At 32.6% G+C, this 14,711-nt stretch overlaps 2 protein-coding genes across 3 annotated transcripts; one reads left to right on the top strand and one right to left on the bottom strand.

Annotated features, from left to right (window-relative positions):
• The first annotated feature begins 5,784 nt into the window (after positions 1 to 5,784).
• Positions 5,785 to 7,983, top strand: LOC106437562 (abscisic acid receptor PYL8). The gene is made up of 3 exons (XM_013878468.2): positions 5,785 to 6,158; positions 7,035 to 7,250; positions 7,356 to 7,983. Exons 1-3 carry the CDS (start codon positions 6,033 to 6,035, stop codon positions 7,566 to 7,568), a joined length of 555 nt encoding a protein of 184 aa, XP_013733922.1. The 5' UTR covers positions 5,785 to 6,032; the 3' UTR covers positions 7,569 to 7,983.
• Positions 7,984 to 10,509: 2,526 nt separating this feature from the next.
• Positions 10,510 to 13,680, bottom strand: LOC106437563 (polypyrimidine tract-binding protein homolog 2). 2 transcript variants are annotated; one of them, XM_013878469.3, is made up of 11 exons: positions 13,483 to 13,680; positions 13,184 to 13,376; positions 12,895 to 13,104; positions 12,127 to 12,189; positions 11,966 to 12,039; positions 11,776 to 11,871; positions 11,621 to 11,678; positions 11,415 to 11,519; positions 11,261 to 11,342; positions 11,039 to 11,151; positions 10,510 to 10,952 (listed from the first exon to the last, which is right to left on the bottom strand). In XM_013878469.3, the coding sequence occupies exons 2-11, from the start codon at positions 13,367 to 13,369 to the stop codon at positions 10,674 to 10,676; spliced, it is 1,266 nt and encodes a 421-aa protein (XP_013733923.2). In that variant the 5' UTR covers positions 13,370 to 13,376; positions 13,483 to 13,680; the 3' UTR covers positions 10,510 to 10,673. The 2 variants fall into 2 exon arrangements, with proteins under 2 accessions (XP_013733923.2, XP_013733924.2); XM_013878470.2 differs by lacking the exon at positions 13,483 to 13,680 and adding an exon at positions 12,704 to 12,761 and having other exon boundaries at positions 13,184 to 13,382.
• Between the last annotated feature and the right edge of the window lie 1,031 nt (positions 13,681 to 14,711).

The following is a 14,711-nucleotide window of genomic DNA, read 5'->3' as shown; positions in this document are numbered from 1 at the left end:
AGTTTGTTTGAAAAGGTCAGTTTTTAGAAAACAAAGTTTACACTTTGAGAAAAGTTGAAGGTTGAGACTTATTTGCGGCGACAAAAAGGCCGACGAAAATGTAAAAAGTTCAGAGGTGTGACTTTAGTTCACACGATTCGTATGCCAATCTGAAATGGAGGGTGTCATTTGTTAATTTATTATTACCAGATTCTTGCTTTTTAGGTAATTTAAGATAAGATTCCAAGACACATATATACATATATATATATATATATATTTATTTATATAGCCCTGCGAGCATTTTAGGTTACCATAAGTGAATCATAAAAATCTCAACAATAAAAATAAAATAGATATTTTAATAGAGAATAACATATAAATAATTACACTAATAAACAAAATTGTAATTATACAACATGACTTTTAATATTTATTAAAAATATTAATCAAGTATTCATCATTAAATTTTCTAATTAATTCTAAGATAAAATAATTGAATTACTCAGTATTTTATGCCGTAATCAAACAAAGATAAAATTTGACCAACTTTAGTTTTTTAATATTTCAAAAATAAATTCAGAACTATAATCACTAATATCTAACTATTTTAGTTCTATAGCATTTGTTTACATCTATCTTATTAAAACTCAAGTACAAAATTGGAGTGTTTGGAGACTTGAATAGGACTTTTAAAAATTTGGAGTGTTTGGAAACATGGATTGCAGTCTTTTAAAAAAAAATATTTTTGTTTGAAAACAAGGATAGTAGTTTAAGAAAAAAAGTAATGGGCTTATGTTTTTTTTTTTAAATTGAAAGTTATCTAGGCCACTTTTAAAATATACCAAAATGGGTCAATCTAATTCCCTAAAAAAAAATTTTCTAAACTAACCATAAAACAAAATTTAAACTTTATATACATATTTCAAATCAAAATAATAATTCAAATTTGATTTATATCAAAAATTGATTCAAAAATATACATATATTCAAAAATGGATTTTTACTAAACAATTTTTCAATAACCATTATAAAAAAATATTGTCAATATATATAAGAAAAATATAATACAAAGCCCAATTTGAAATACCAACTCAAATTATGGTTTTCATATTTCATATTAAGTTTTAAAAATATAATATATGTAATTATTTATATGATGGTATGTATAAAATACTATTAATTATATGATTACTTATATGATGGTACATATAAAATACGATTAATTATATGATGATAAAATACGATATATAATAATGACTATGGATGGGCTTTTGGATACCCATACGGGCTTAGTTCTGATCGGTTTGTATTTTGGGTTTTCGGGGTCAAAGATTTCAGCCTTATTAGAATGTTTCTAAATTTTGGTTTGAGTTCGATTTGGATCTTTGCGGGTTTGGTTTGGGTTTGGATAACTAATTTAAATTATTTTTAAAGTCTTAAATCATTATATATTTTAAATTTCTCAAAATGTATAAATAAAATAATATATTACGTATAAATTTGAATAACATATGTCATAATACTTAAGCTTAACATATCAATTGGCTTGATTTAAAATTTTGGATACGAAATCAATAATTATTTTAAGTATTTTTGGTGATTTGAGTATACTTTAACTATTTCAGATATTTACTTTTGACTATTTATATATATTTTCAAGTATTTAAACCAATTTAAAAGTATCATTTTTGATGTTTTATATACGTTAAATCTAAAAATAATTAATATATATAAGTATATAAATCTATTTTTAGATAAATTCGGATACCCAAATACTTCGGTTCGGATCAGATTCGGTTCTCTAAATAACAAAATTTTGAATAATTAGAATATTTAATCAATTTTTGTTTGGGTTTGGTACTATACCTTTGGATCGGTATCGGTTATGTTCCTCGGATTCATTTTTCCAAATCCTAATAATTACATGAAAAACAAATATCAACATATTTTTCAAAATATACACCCGCGCGCCTGCGCGGGTCAAAATCTAGTTGTTTGTTACTTAGGAAACCCATGTATTCGTTAATTATAGGCTCATGTTTAGTCTAATTTATTCTAGTGCTTTCGTTGTATAAACTCAAATTCTAGTGGTTATGTTATGAATGGTAATAGTCAATATATGATGCCTTTGATCTTTATTTACCTTTTGCTGCCATAAGCCAAGGTTTCTTTTTTCAACACTGTGGCACGGCACTGCTTGCCGCGTTCCTCTCTGCGTTAGTTGTTGGAAAGATTACATTGTTGTAGTGACGACCAAAAAAACTGGTGGTGGTATGATATAATGCTTCATGTGTGGTTTGTTATCGTAGCTGGAGTTTTGAAGTTTATACTCATGCGCTGTATGATGGGATTACATTATGTGAAAAAAGAACAGAGATGAGAACTTTGCATACGAGTTTGATTCATAAGGGATAGTGTTCACGTTTAGTTAGCTAAAATGCTAAATGGTCAAAATAAAGATAGATGCAAGTTGCAACACATGATCCTCGTCGCTTCTCTCTTTATAATCTTTTATTTATTTATTCATCTCCTCCACAACTTTGTTTTGGGTCCACTCTTTTTCTTTTCAATTACGTTTATTTGGATAATGTATAATAAGTCGTTTTCATACTATTTAAGTATTTATACTACATTTAACGCATGATGTGAATCTAAACATTCCCACTCTACAAAGGTGTCCTTTTACATCAAATCAATGGACTTACTATTTATGCGATACTTACTTCTTCTTGTCGTTAGTATAAGATATTAAGGCTCTCGAGTGGTAGCAGTCGAATAAGTGATTTGGTTGAAAAGATTAAAGAAATTTAAATAAGTCCAATTTTATTTCCATAACAGCAAACACTATTTTTAATGTTTTTATTATATATTTTGCTTATAGTTATTTTTTCTTGTAACTTGCTTTCATGTTTATAGAAAATGTATTTGGTAGTCTATTCGTTTATGTTTAAGGCGCGGCACCATGGATTATGGAATATATGCAAACATACTATTAGCCACTATATATTTATTATCATGGGTCCAGTATTGTAATTTAGGCGATATCAAAATTCAAAAAAAAATTGTTAAAATATATGATTTCAAACCAACGTAGTATTTTCTTTGATGAAACTGTTAGTTTCATTTATATGCCCGCCCTAGTTTCCCATTTTCGGCTCATTCTGAATTTGTTAAATTCAGTTATGTAAAAGTATGGATGTCAAGTTATACCTCATGAACTTCACTTCGATTATTCATGAACACAAATTCTATTTTTAGGTCCATTTAATAAATGAATTTAATGAGCAAGTTTAGATTAGATCATTGAGTTATATAATGATTTTTAATAGTATCATGAGCCAACTCATGAGCTAGGTCATTTATAGTTAAAATTAAATATTTTAGATAACCTCTATTTTTCTTATGTAAAAAAAGATAATTTCTATATTAATCATATTTTTATTCTAAAATTAAAATATATAAAAAAATTTAGATATATATAAAAAATGTAAAAAAAATATTTATATCACTCATCATTCATATATATCTTAAAATTAAAATGTAAAAAACTATTCCTAAGAGATAATTTCTATATTACTTGTAGTTTTACATTTCTTTTAGTATTTATTGTTGATGTTTTGTTTTTTTTTAATATTTAAAACTTTGAATTATATTATAGAATTTATTTAATATTTTTTATAAATATTGTATTATATTTGATCAAAGGATATTTTATTATTAATAATTTTATAGTAGATTGCGAGTTAACTTATTTAACTTATGATTTAGATAATTTGAGTTCAAGTTTACATATTGAAACTCATATAATAAATGAATTGAAATAGCTCGTAAAAAATCCAAGCTCATTATAAGCTGAGTTGATTTGAGGGAGTTAGCTCATTTCAACACTTCTCACAACGAGTTTCTATAAACTTAAGTATTGGTTCAACGATTGAAGATTTCAAATTTATATAAAGAAAAATAAAAGGTGAATGAAAGATACGCAATCTCAAGAAACGTTAATTTAAACTGTTTTATCCAAACTATGGAGTCTGGACCCCCAACTCTGTCGTTTATTTCTGAAATGACAGCCAGTTTATATTACATCAAAACATTGTCTTTTCTTGTCAATATCACATGTTTTCATAGTTATGAAAAAAAAATCTATTAGGTAGATAAATATACATGATGCCAAATAATATAAATTAATCAAGACTGGTGATTGGATAATGCGCCAAGATCTTTTAGAGAGAACGGCCAAGTGAAAGCAATATCATCAAGTAACTGTTGATCGAATGATCGCCGGATGACTGCTAATAACACTGGATAGTTACCATGGCATGTTAATCATTAGAAGGGCTGAATTTATATCGACGAGGAAGATAGTGTGGAGTGTTGCTGCTTGTTGGCATGGCAGCTGGAGTCGGCGTCAATTGAAATTGAAAAAGAGGAAGAAACATTTTGCAATATGGTTGCTTATAACTCTTTTCAGAGATAATTATTTGACATCACGAGGCAATATTAAAAAAGCACTTACAGATATTAGCCTAACAAATATCTAAGAGTAACCCATCCCTACAATATCTTAAATGGGATGTCAAAATTGGCCGGCTTTCTTTTCAAAGCTAGTTTTTTTTGTCTTTTGCATGAATTTTGTTTGGCATAATTCTTAGAATTCACAATGCCCCCTGTTGACTTTCTAGTTAAAAAGGGCTAGAGCATGATATATATTAGTTTCTCATGTAAATTAGACATAGTCGGATATAGTTATTTTTCGAAACAATTTTATTATCATTGAAAATTTGATTTGATTTGATAAAAAATTGATTTGATAAAATGGGATAGTCAGTTAATTATGTTCAGAGGAAGTTACTTAACATCCCGAGGCAATACTAAAAAGTAATTACAAAAATCTAAAAGTAATCAATTCCTACAATATCTTAAATGAGACTGTAAACAAAACAAAATTAACATTTTAATAAAATATACTAGTTATTTAACTAATTTTTAGTGTTTAAATAAGTCGAGTCATTGTGTTATTATAATTTCTAAAAACTATTTCCAAATGTTTCATTAATTTAATTATTTCAGGATGGAGATGCTCTAGCTTGTGTACTTTAAGGTAGTAGAGTAGTATTATCGAGAGAATGCTTTTGGCACGTTACAAAGTTAGCAATGAATATTCTTGTTTTTCTTCTAGATATGACTTATAATAAGAGCCCAACCTTTTTGTGTTATAAACACCTTTTGTGGCTTAAAGAGTGTTGGAGTAAGCACGTGGGACTATTCGCTCTCTCGAGATTGGCTCTTCGAGTTAGGGAAAGTTAAAGACGTAAAGCAAACCTAAAATGATACTATTACTTACTATGTTCTATCATTTACAATAAACTATTCTAATTTACAAACCACTTGAAGTTTTTTTTGGTAAAAAACCACTTGAAGTTCTTAAACAGTTACGTATTCTACGGTTTTTTTATCAAATAGTTACGTATTCTACTTTTTTTGTTTATCGAAATGAGACGAAGAAAAAAGAACAAAGTTTTCAGTAATTGACTCAGCGCTCATAGGCTAAAACAACTATAGGAATCGTGTTGTTTTACCAATCAGAAACTTAATAATTAACACATTTAAGGGGTAAAATCGTCAATAAACGAAACCATCGAGAAATCGACAGGAATGGCATTTCTGTAAAATTCTGAACCCAGGGGGATAAAAAACTGTCCAATTAGAGTAGTGGAAAGACCTTCGTCTATCCAATCAATCAATTTTACTTTTTTATTTTACTGTTTAAATATCTCAGACTATTTAATTAGTTAAGATTTAAAAAATATCAAGAAAGAGAGAGAGAAAAGTTTGTTGGGAAGGAGTCTTCTCTCTTCCTCTAAAGAAAGAGAGAGACGGCGACTCAAATCTATCCTTCTTCACATTCACGCTTTTACAGGAGGATCTATATTCGAAGATCAGATCTCCAACGAGTTAAATCAAAGCAGTATTACTTCAGAAGGTCGATCTTACCATTTTTGTGTGTTTGTGTGCTTGTCCACTCGAAAACGTGACTTAGACGGAGGAAGATGGAAGCCAACGGGACGGAGATGAATCAGGAGAGAGAGTATATAAGGAGGCATCATAAGCATGCGCTTCTGGAGAATCAGTGCAGCTCTACGCTGGTTAAACACATCCAAGCTCCTGTTCATATCGTAAACCTTCTTCTTCTTCTTCTTCTCTCTTGCTTCTACATGCACTCTGTTTTTTCTCTCTCTATGTTTAGGTCGTTAATGCATATTTTTTTGTCAAATCCCATATAGATATGTGAATCTCTCATCTAGTTCTACTGATTGTTTAGTTATAGAAGTTCTTTTTTTTTTTTTTTTGATGAAGTTTGGTTATAGAAGTTCTTATTGACATGTCTTGTATATCGTCGGATCCGGTTTCATTTGTTAGCTGGGATCTTGTTGATTTCTTATATATATTTCCTCCTCCTCGTAAAGATGTATGTTTTTGAATTTTTTTTTTGGTTCGAAACTTTATACTTTTTGTATTTTTCAATGCATTTTTTATCAATAATGATCTATTGTAAATTTTAAAAACATTAATTACATTTCTTGAATTCTTAATGTGTTAGAATTATAGCAAACATATAACACAAAAACCTATGTATTTATAAATAAGGTTTAATATGTTTTTATTAAGATATCTGAAAATTCTAAAACAAAACAGAGAGAGTATATTTTTGTGTCTTATAACTCCAATAGTATTCTAAATTTTGAAATCTTCTCCAATAACAAGATCTTTCTTAACTAAATTGCTAAATAACATTAAATCTTTGTGTCATTTAACTTATTGCATTTATCATCTGTCTTTTTGCATTATATTCCTCATTTAATGCTTGATTGGGGCGAATATATTTGATTAGATGATCTACAAACTGGTTATGGTGAAGGTTTTCTAAATCTCTTGTGGTAAATGTAACTGAAGTAGAGGGAAAGAGATGATTATAAATTTTTAGATTTTATTATAAAAAAGGAAAATCTTTTGTATGCATTAGGTTTTGATTATCTGTTTGGTTATATTAGGTATGGTCACTTGTGAGAAGATTCGATCAGCCACAGAAGTACAAGCCATTTATCAGTAGATGTGTGGTGAAAGGGAACATGGAGATTGGTACTGTAAGAGAAGTTGATGTGAAGTCAGGTTTACCAGCTACTAGAAGCACTGAGAGACTGGAGTTGCTTGATGAGAACGAGCATATTCTCAGCATGAGGATCGTTGGTGGAGATCACAGACTCAAGGTAAACGCACCAACCTTTATTTCTTTCTTTTTTTAATCAATGTTTCATTTGTATTAAAACCCCATTTTTCTAATTGATGTTACTCTGTTTATTAAATGTGATTAGAACTATTCATCTGTTATCTCTCTTCACCCTGAGACCATTGAAGGAGGAAGAATAGGGACGCTTGTGATCGAGTCCTTTGTGGTGGATGTACCAGAAGGGAACACAAACGAAGAGACTTGTTACTTTGTGGAGGCTTTGATCAAATGCAATCTTAAATCTTTAGCTGATATCTCCCAACGCCTTGCGGTTCAAGACACAACAGCTTCCACATGAACAGAGTGTAAGAGAAGAGAGAGATATTGAAGAAACTTAATGAAATGTGGAGTCAAGAGAGAAAGATTCGGTGCCGTGGATGAAGCTTTCAAAGGGAAAAAGAGAGTGTCTCTTTGAGGATGGACAAGGCAAATAATAATCGCCATTTTACCGTTTACATAATAATAAGTTTCTTTATTTAACACTTTTTTTTGTTTGTCAATTTGATGAATATTTTTGGTTTCTTTCTTCTCTGAAGATCCAAAATATGATTTTGGAGATTTGGCTTTTGCCACCACTTGCAGGAATCTTTACAATTTGCAGAGAGACATGTTAAAAGATGTGATCATGGGGTCAGGGGGGTTCCACTCTTCTTCCCTTTTTTTGTAACACTTAAAAGTTGCTTGCACCCATAATGGCCACAGTTCCTTCTTAATTTTATTTTTCTACCTTTTTTTTTGTTTTATGATTACTAACTTTATTGAACCAATAGCATCTATGGGATGTGAAAATCTCCACTAAGGAAAAAGATCGATAGTTTTTAGATTTTGTCTTGACTTGTTGATTGTGGAAACATACATTAGCTCCATTACCTGTAAAAGGTACTTCTTTGTTTAGTATTTTTTAAAATTGGTTTTGTGTTTTTTTTTTGGGTTATAGTATAGGAGGATTTTTGTAATGACAAGAGTAGATGAGTTTATTATACGTTTGTCCGTTTGGAATGATGAACCTAATATTCAAATAGCTCACATGGACAGGTATAATAGCTCCATTAAACAATGTTTCCATTACTAAAAGATGTGTATAAGTTTTTCCTTTCTAAATTTCATTAGCCAGTTTCACTTGAAAACATCTAGAGGACTTGCAATAAGATTTTTGTCTTCAAAAAATCACAAGAGAGGACAAAAACTACAATACAATTTCATTCCTTTCAATGATCTTATACATTTGTTTCATAAGATGGAGAAAAATGTTCCAGGTCTAAGTGAACCTAATGAGCTAATGAATTTTTTTTAAACTCAATTAATTTATAACATAAGATCAATAACTTTACCTGCTATTTTTGTTTTTGTTTTTGTTGCAAATGTTTTGTTTGTTTGTTTTGTATTTAGCGTACTATGTACAAAAGCTTTGAAACCACCCCTTTTCGCCCAAAAGAAAGGGTGTGTTTTTGAATAGTGTGACTAAGGCCAATACCAAGTCTACTTCTTGTTGCTCCAGTAACTTCTCTGCTTCTTGGCTTGGAGGGAGAATACGATTTATGTCCTCTGCGGTTAGCGTTTCATACTCTAGAAGTGCGTTTGCTAACGTGTGTAGCTGCTTCTCATGCTGGACGAAACACACAAATAAGAACAGACTTTATTAATACAGTTCCGATAAGAGTAAAAGAATGTGACTAGCGGAAAACTTTGCACAAACAAACCCGTTTCAACAGAGATTTCACTCGCTCTTATGCCTCTCGAAGAAGTTTCACAACCTAACCACAAGTGACAACACCACCAGATGAATGATCAGAAACTTGGGAGAGCAAAGTGGGATTTGAACAAGCACAAACTAGAAGAAAATGAATAGAGAGAGAGTCCCCTACCTCTGCATCGATGTTTGATTGCATTTCCGAACTTGGTCTTTCTTTTATATTAACCTATTGCCTTACTCATCCCACAACTTGATACTTTCTTCATCAAACCAAAACCATTACTATTACAACAACTAGACGCAGGACCGGTCCTGGGCAAAAATTACATAGACATAGATCCCCAAATTTATAAAAAAAAAAGCCCCCAAAATTCGTAAAGAAAAAAAAATTATTAAAATTTTAACTAAGTGCCCCTAAAATCTCAGGCCGGAGGTGATATGGTTCGTGTCATATGAAGGTTATAGCATGAGACTTACCATTATATTGAGCAAGTTATGTGATATGGTCCAGGCCAAAGATGAGCTCTTCAGCGACTCTTCCTCGCATACATACAGCAACACTAGCTAATGCCTGCTTCTTGCTCACTAATGTTTCATCGGTTGAAGGTAACTGCGTACCCATTCCCAACGCAGATATACGTGGCATTATAGTTGCTTTGTGGATCAATCGCCTAAAATATTTAAACTGGGTCAGTTAACTGCAGCAAGTCAGAGTATTGGTAGCTTAATAAGAGTTTTATGATTAAATGGAGTGTGACTGAAAAGCGCGCACACAAATGATATTAACTATTTGATGTCTATCCCATTCAACAAGAGATGACAATATATAATGCTATATGAAAACTTAGTTTAGCCAGCAATGTCTTTCCAGTACCAGGTGCCCCTGTTAGAAGAATTCCCTGGAAGCAAACATTTTAGGAAATGTATCAAGTCAAAATGTTAACTTACTTTAACCTTAAGTAGAGTAGATAGGACAGAACCAAGTAACATGCAAGCGAGAAGATATAATTACCAAATATAAAGAGATTATACCCTTGGCAACTTTCCTCCAAGACGGGTAAACATTAATGGGTCTTTTTAGATATTCTACCACTTCTTCAAGCTCTTGTTTTGCACCATCACAACCCTTTACATCCTTAAATGTTTTGACATTCTGCAGCAAGCAAATTTATCAGGATAAGGTAACAATGAAGCCGCTCTTCGAAATTTATTCCGTTCAAATGCAACATTTTTTGTGAACAACTAACGTGATGATCGATGACAGAGCTTCACATTCCATGACCTTCTCAATACCTCTCCTTACAGCCGCCATAACCCAATAAGCAACACCACTACCAGAAACTTCTTCTTGAAGAGTGGAACAAGACATTGGAGTTGGTTAGTTACTTTGGGTTTTAGGGTTTTTAAATATCCCTTCGTTTTACCTTCTCAGAGAGTTTAGTAAATATAACCTTTATCCAGATCCTCAATGTTAAGCACACTTGATAAATATAGTGAGTGAGAGACAAAGGTTTAGTGCAACTATCACATTTCTGAGAAGACAAAATGATGGATAAAACCAAATGGTTAATATGATAATGATCATTCGGACACGAGTAATGTGTGTTCCATAAACTCAACAACAACAAAACAAAAACAAAACATAGGAATGTGTAAGAGAGAGGGATTAAAACAACTTCAGTCTTCGACTTTTAAAACGTTTTCTTCTTTCTAATGCATTGGACCAGAAGGACCACCACCATAGTGGTGTGGCGGCATATGACCACCGGGACCTTGATGCATCGACGGTGCTGCCATGTAGGGATCGTGGCCTTGTCCTCCTGATTGACCCCATCCCCCTTGTGGCTGCTGATGCTGCTGCTGGTAATGGCTCGCACCTGCTGCATGGTATTGCTGTGAATTACCCGGGTATGGATTATGGCTGGGCTGTGGAGCCATCGCAACAGCCGCGTCAGGCATTGTGTAGTCTCTGCTTCTATCATTGTTCACCTGAAAAATCCAAAATAACCCAAAACATTCACAGTTGGAACTTTATATAGAGGGGCAATATTGCTAACTAACTAAACTATACTTACCTTTATGCTCAGGTCGGTGTGGCGTGAGTAAGTGATGTGTAGCTTACAAAACCCACCCTCATAAATACAGTGTCCTTCCAATGCTCCCTTCGCCACCACAGCCGTTTGCACATCTGATTATTTTAAAAAAAAAAACGCCAATATCATTTGAGAATTTGCGCTTACAGATCATAATGACAATGGAAAACAAAGCATTTTTTATATAGTAAGATGTTTTTTCACCTGGGTATTGAATCAATGCCTGTACCCCACCATTCTTGTCAAACATTGCAATCTTTTGAACAGCTCCAAATGCTACAAAAACCTACTCGTTCATATAGAAAGTTAATATTTTCAGAAGGAAAGATTCAATGAGTCATGGTCAAGCGAGTATTACCGTGTGTAAAACATCCAAGGTTACTGCATACTGCATGTTCTCGATGGATGCAAGAAGAACATTACTTTCAGGCTCCATCTTCCTCCCGTCTACACCCACAATCACCTAGTACGAATAACACATTGATCATTCATGTTAGCACCAGCAAGAAGTTCAGGTAAATAGAAAGTGGATTTTCAATCATAGACTGTTCCCAAATTGCTTACCTGACCAGTACTATCAATGGCTGATGGAGCCACAGGAAGGTAAGGATTAGTATAGTCCCTGCAAAATCAGAGAGGAAATGATTAATTTATTATGATCATAGAATCAACGGCAGTCACCAAGTAAAACCAAAACATGTTTCAACACACACACATACCTGCTCCGATGGCTCTGGAATTTGACAGTCAAATCTGTATGAGCTGAATATGTGATTTTAAGAGAGCATTGGCTGACTTCCTCAGGGAGTAGATAACTAATGTCCGAGAACAGAGATGTAAGTAATAAGTAAGCCTCTCATATAACAAATAGCAGACTAAACAGTGTCTAAAAATTAGTACAAGTGTCACCTAGGGATGCTTCTGCCATCGAGGGAAGTTCTTGCAGAGGTTGCAGTTTCTGCGTCAGAAAATTGAACAAGTGCCTAAGAGAAATTAAGACAATAAACAATATTAGTACCATAACTCGAAAAAACAAAATACAGAACAAGTGAAGGCTAGGTGTATTATACCTGATATCCAGCTGTCTTCTCGAAAGTAGTAATCTTGTGGACAAACCCAAAGGCTGAGAATACCTGCATTGCAAACCAGCAATTAGAACAACAGCAACCAAAAAACAAACAAAATGGTAAGACTTTAAAGACCACACTGCAGCATTTGTATTTATTTTGTACTTCAGAAACACTCCAAGAAAAATTTGGTTCGCACTTGTACACATTAAATTCGCACAGCATCACAACAGTTAGGACAGCAAATGAAACTAACATGACATGGTGTGGTAAGTCTGAGGCTGTATACACTATCTGGAAGGCAAATGATATGTGCCTTCCAACATACCAAACAATCATACTAAAAAAAAAAGAAATTTCTCAATAGGTTAGCAGAGATTGATGAACCTCTGTAACAGTTCTATATCGCAAAAGAAAGTGCAGATAGATCTTGCACCCTATCATATCAAAGTATCTACACCTATGTAAGATCCTAGAGTATTTGATAAAAAGGGAAGTGTGAGGGAGAAAGAGTAGGGTAGGGAAGAGAGAGAGAGAGAGAGAGTCAGTTTTAGGGAAAGGAGAAAGGAAACAAACACACATGTGCTCTTTCTCCTAATGCATTAAGCTGCCACTGAAGATATTGCCTTGACATGGCCCTGCCGATCCATTTACATTCAAGTCAAAAACCAAAGTTTCCAAAACCTAAAATCTAGCTTTATCAAAACGTCTTCAACAACAATCTTCTTCAAAGGAAAACCAAAAGGAAAGGAGCTTGCTTGATCCACTTACCAGATGCAAGACATCAATGCTGACCATACGAGCATCCTCCCCTTCAACTGTCACAAGAAGCACATTCCCCACAACATCCGCCGCCGTTTTGTTGTTCACAATCTCCTGCCTGTTGGAGTACTGTAGGTAGACAGTTTTACCTCGAACCTGAGCAGGCTCCGACGAAGACGCGTAGAACGAAATCATCTGTATCGCTTGGTTCAAATCCTCCTGTAATATAAAGAAACAAACTTTCAATGAAAAAACAACTCAATAATAACGTCTCCCTCTTTCTTCAATCTTCACTTACAAACTCAATGAAAGCTTGGTTCTTATTAGCTCCAACGTTGCACTTCGTATTCACAACGGTGCCAAAGGGCTTCCCGAGCTCGATCAGCTCCTCCTCAGTGCATTCCCACGGCAAGTTCCTCAGGTGAAGAACCTTCGAAGGAGTCTGCGTGTAGCGGAACTGTTGCTGGCTTGATACGGAAGACATCGGCGATCTGAAGAAAAATCAGAGAATCGTTAGATCTCAATATCGAGACGATATCGTTTTAGATGATACAAAACAAAATAGCTACGTGATGGGTGGATGAGAAAGAGTGTTACCTGAAGAAAAAGCCTCGAACTTGCTTGCAGAGAAATTAGGGTTTCGCGTTTTGGGAAGAAGATGATTGATTGATTGATTGGATTGTATCAAAGAGATTGGGATTAGGAGGAGAGGCGGTTTCATTAAACGCTGTCGTTTGAGACTCATTGTTAATGGGTTGATAATAAAGATGGGCCTTGCTCTTTCACTGGCCTGTTATTACCTTTACGTCTAGTTTTTTTTTTCAAATAAGCAAAGCCCATATACAGGGTGGTGTATTGGACTAGGGAGTTTTAAAAGACTTTATGGTGTTTTAACTTTAGTGGGATTTAAGTGAGTTTTAAATTTATTAGGGTGGTTTTGATGAAAACTAAGAACTACAAATAAGAATCTATAGGTGAGTTGTTGAAGATATATCTCTTATAAATTTCAGAGTTGTGTTAGGTAATTTTAGTATATAGTACTTCTCGCCAATATGGTTTTTACTTACGGATCTATCTACCTATCACTCATAATGTATATGCGTAAAGAACTTAAAACATCTGGCAATTAATGTATATTAGAATGTATTACAAACATTGAAATACAATTGATACTTGGAAGTTGGATCAAACTTCAAATTTGTTCAAATAACACATATAGGGATGTTATTTCACCTGATCTATTTTTGACTAAAAATGAAAGCAAAGTCTCCTAAAATCCTTATCACAAATTTTTATTTCTAACTATTATTTACATTTGAATAACAGTGGATTTGATCTAGTTTTTTTTTACAAACAGTTAACTGAATAACAGAGAATTACAGTTATTTTCAATAAATTTACAGAAATCTCATATTGAATAATACTTGATTTGAAAAGATTTTTTAAAATTATTGGTTAGATAACAATAGATTTTAACAAAATCATAAACTCTCCTAAAACTCTTGTTTTAATACACTCCCTTAGAAACAATTAATTGTAACAAAAGATATTTCAAAATACAGAAATATATACATAAAGGAGATAAATACTATCAAATATTAATAAAACAACTTTTTATCCCAAAAATAAAACAAAAGAAAGAATTTGACAAAATAATCTATACTATTAAAGCAAAATCCTTCTTATGATTATGCCCCTGACTTTTTTAAAAAATTACAAAACATACCATTGTTTTTTTTAAAATACCTTTAATGATTTACATAAATTTAAAGCCCATTCGATAGGCCCAAATTGAACCATTGTTAACCCATTAGGCTCATTCTGTT

This window comes from Brassica napus, chromosome A3, assembly GCF_020379485.1.
Source record: "Brassica napus cultivar Da-Ae chromosome A3, Da-Ae, whole genome shotgun sequence".
Classification (NCBI taxonomy): domain Eukaryota; kingdom Viridiplantae; phylum Streptophyta; class Magnoliopsida; order Brassicales; family Brassicaceae; genus Brassica; species Brassica napus.
The sequence above is the reverse complement of the archived record's forward strand: the minus strand, read 5'-3'. Positions and strand labels throughout refer to the sequence as shown.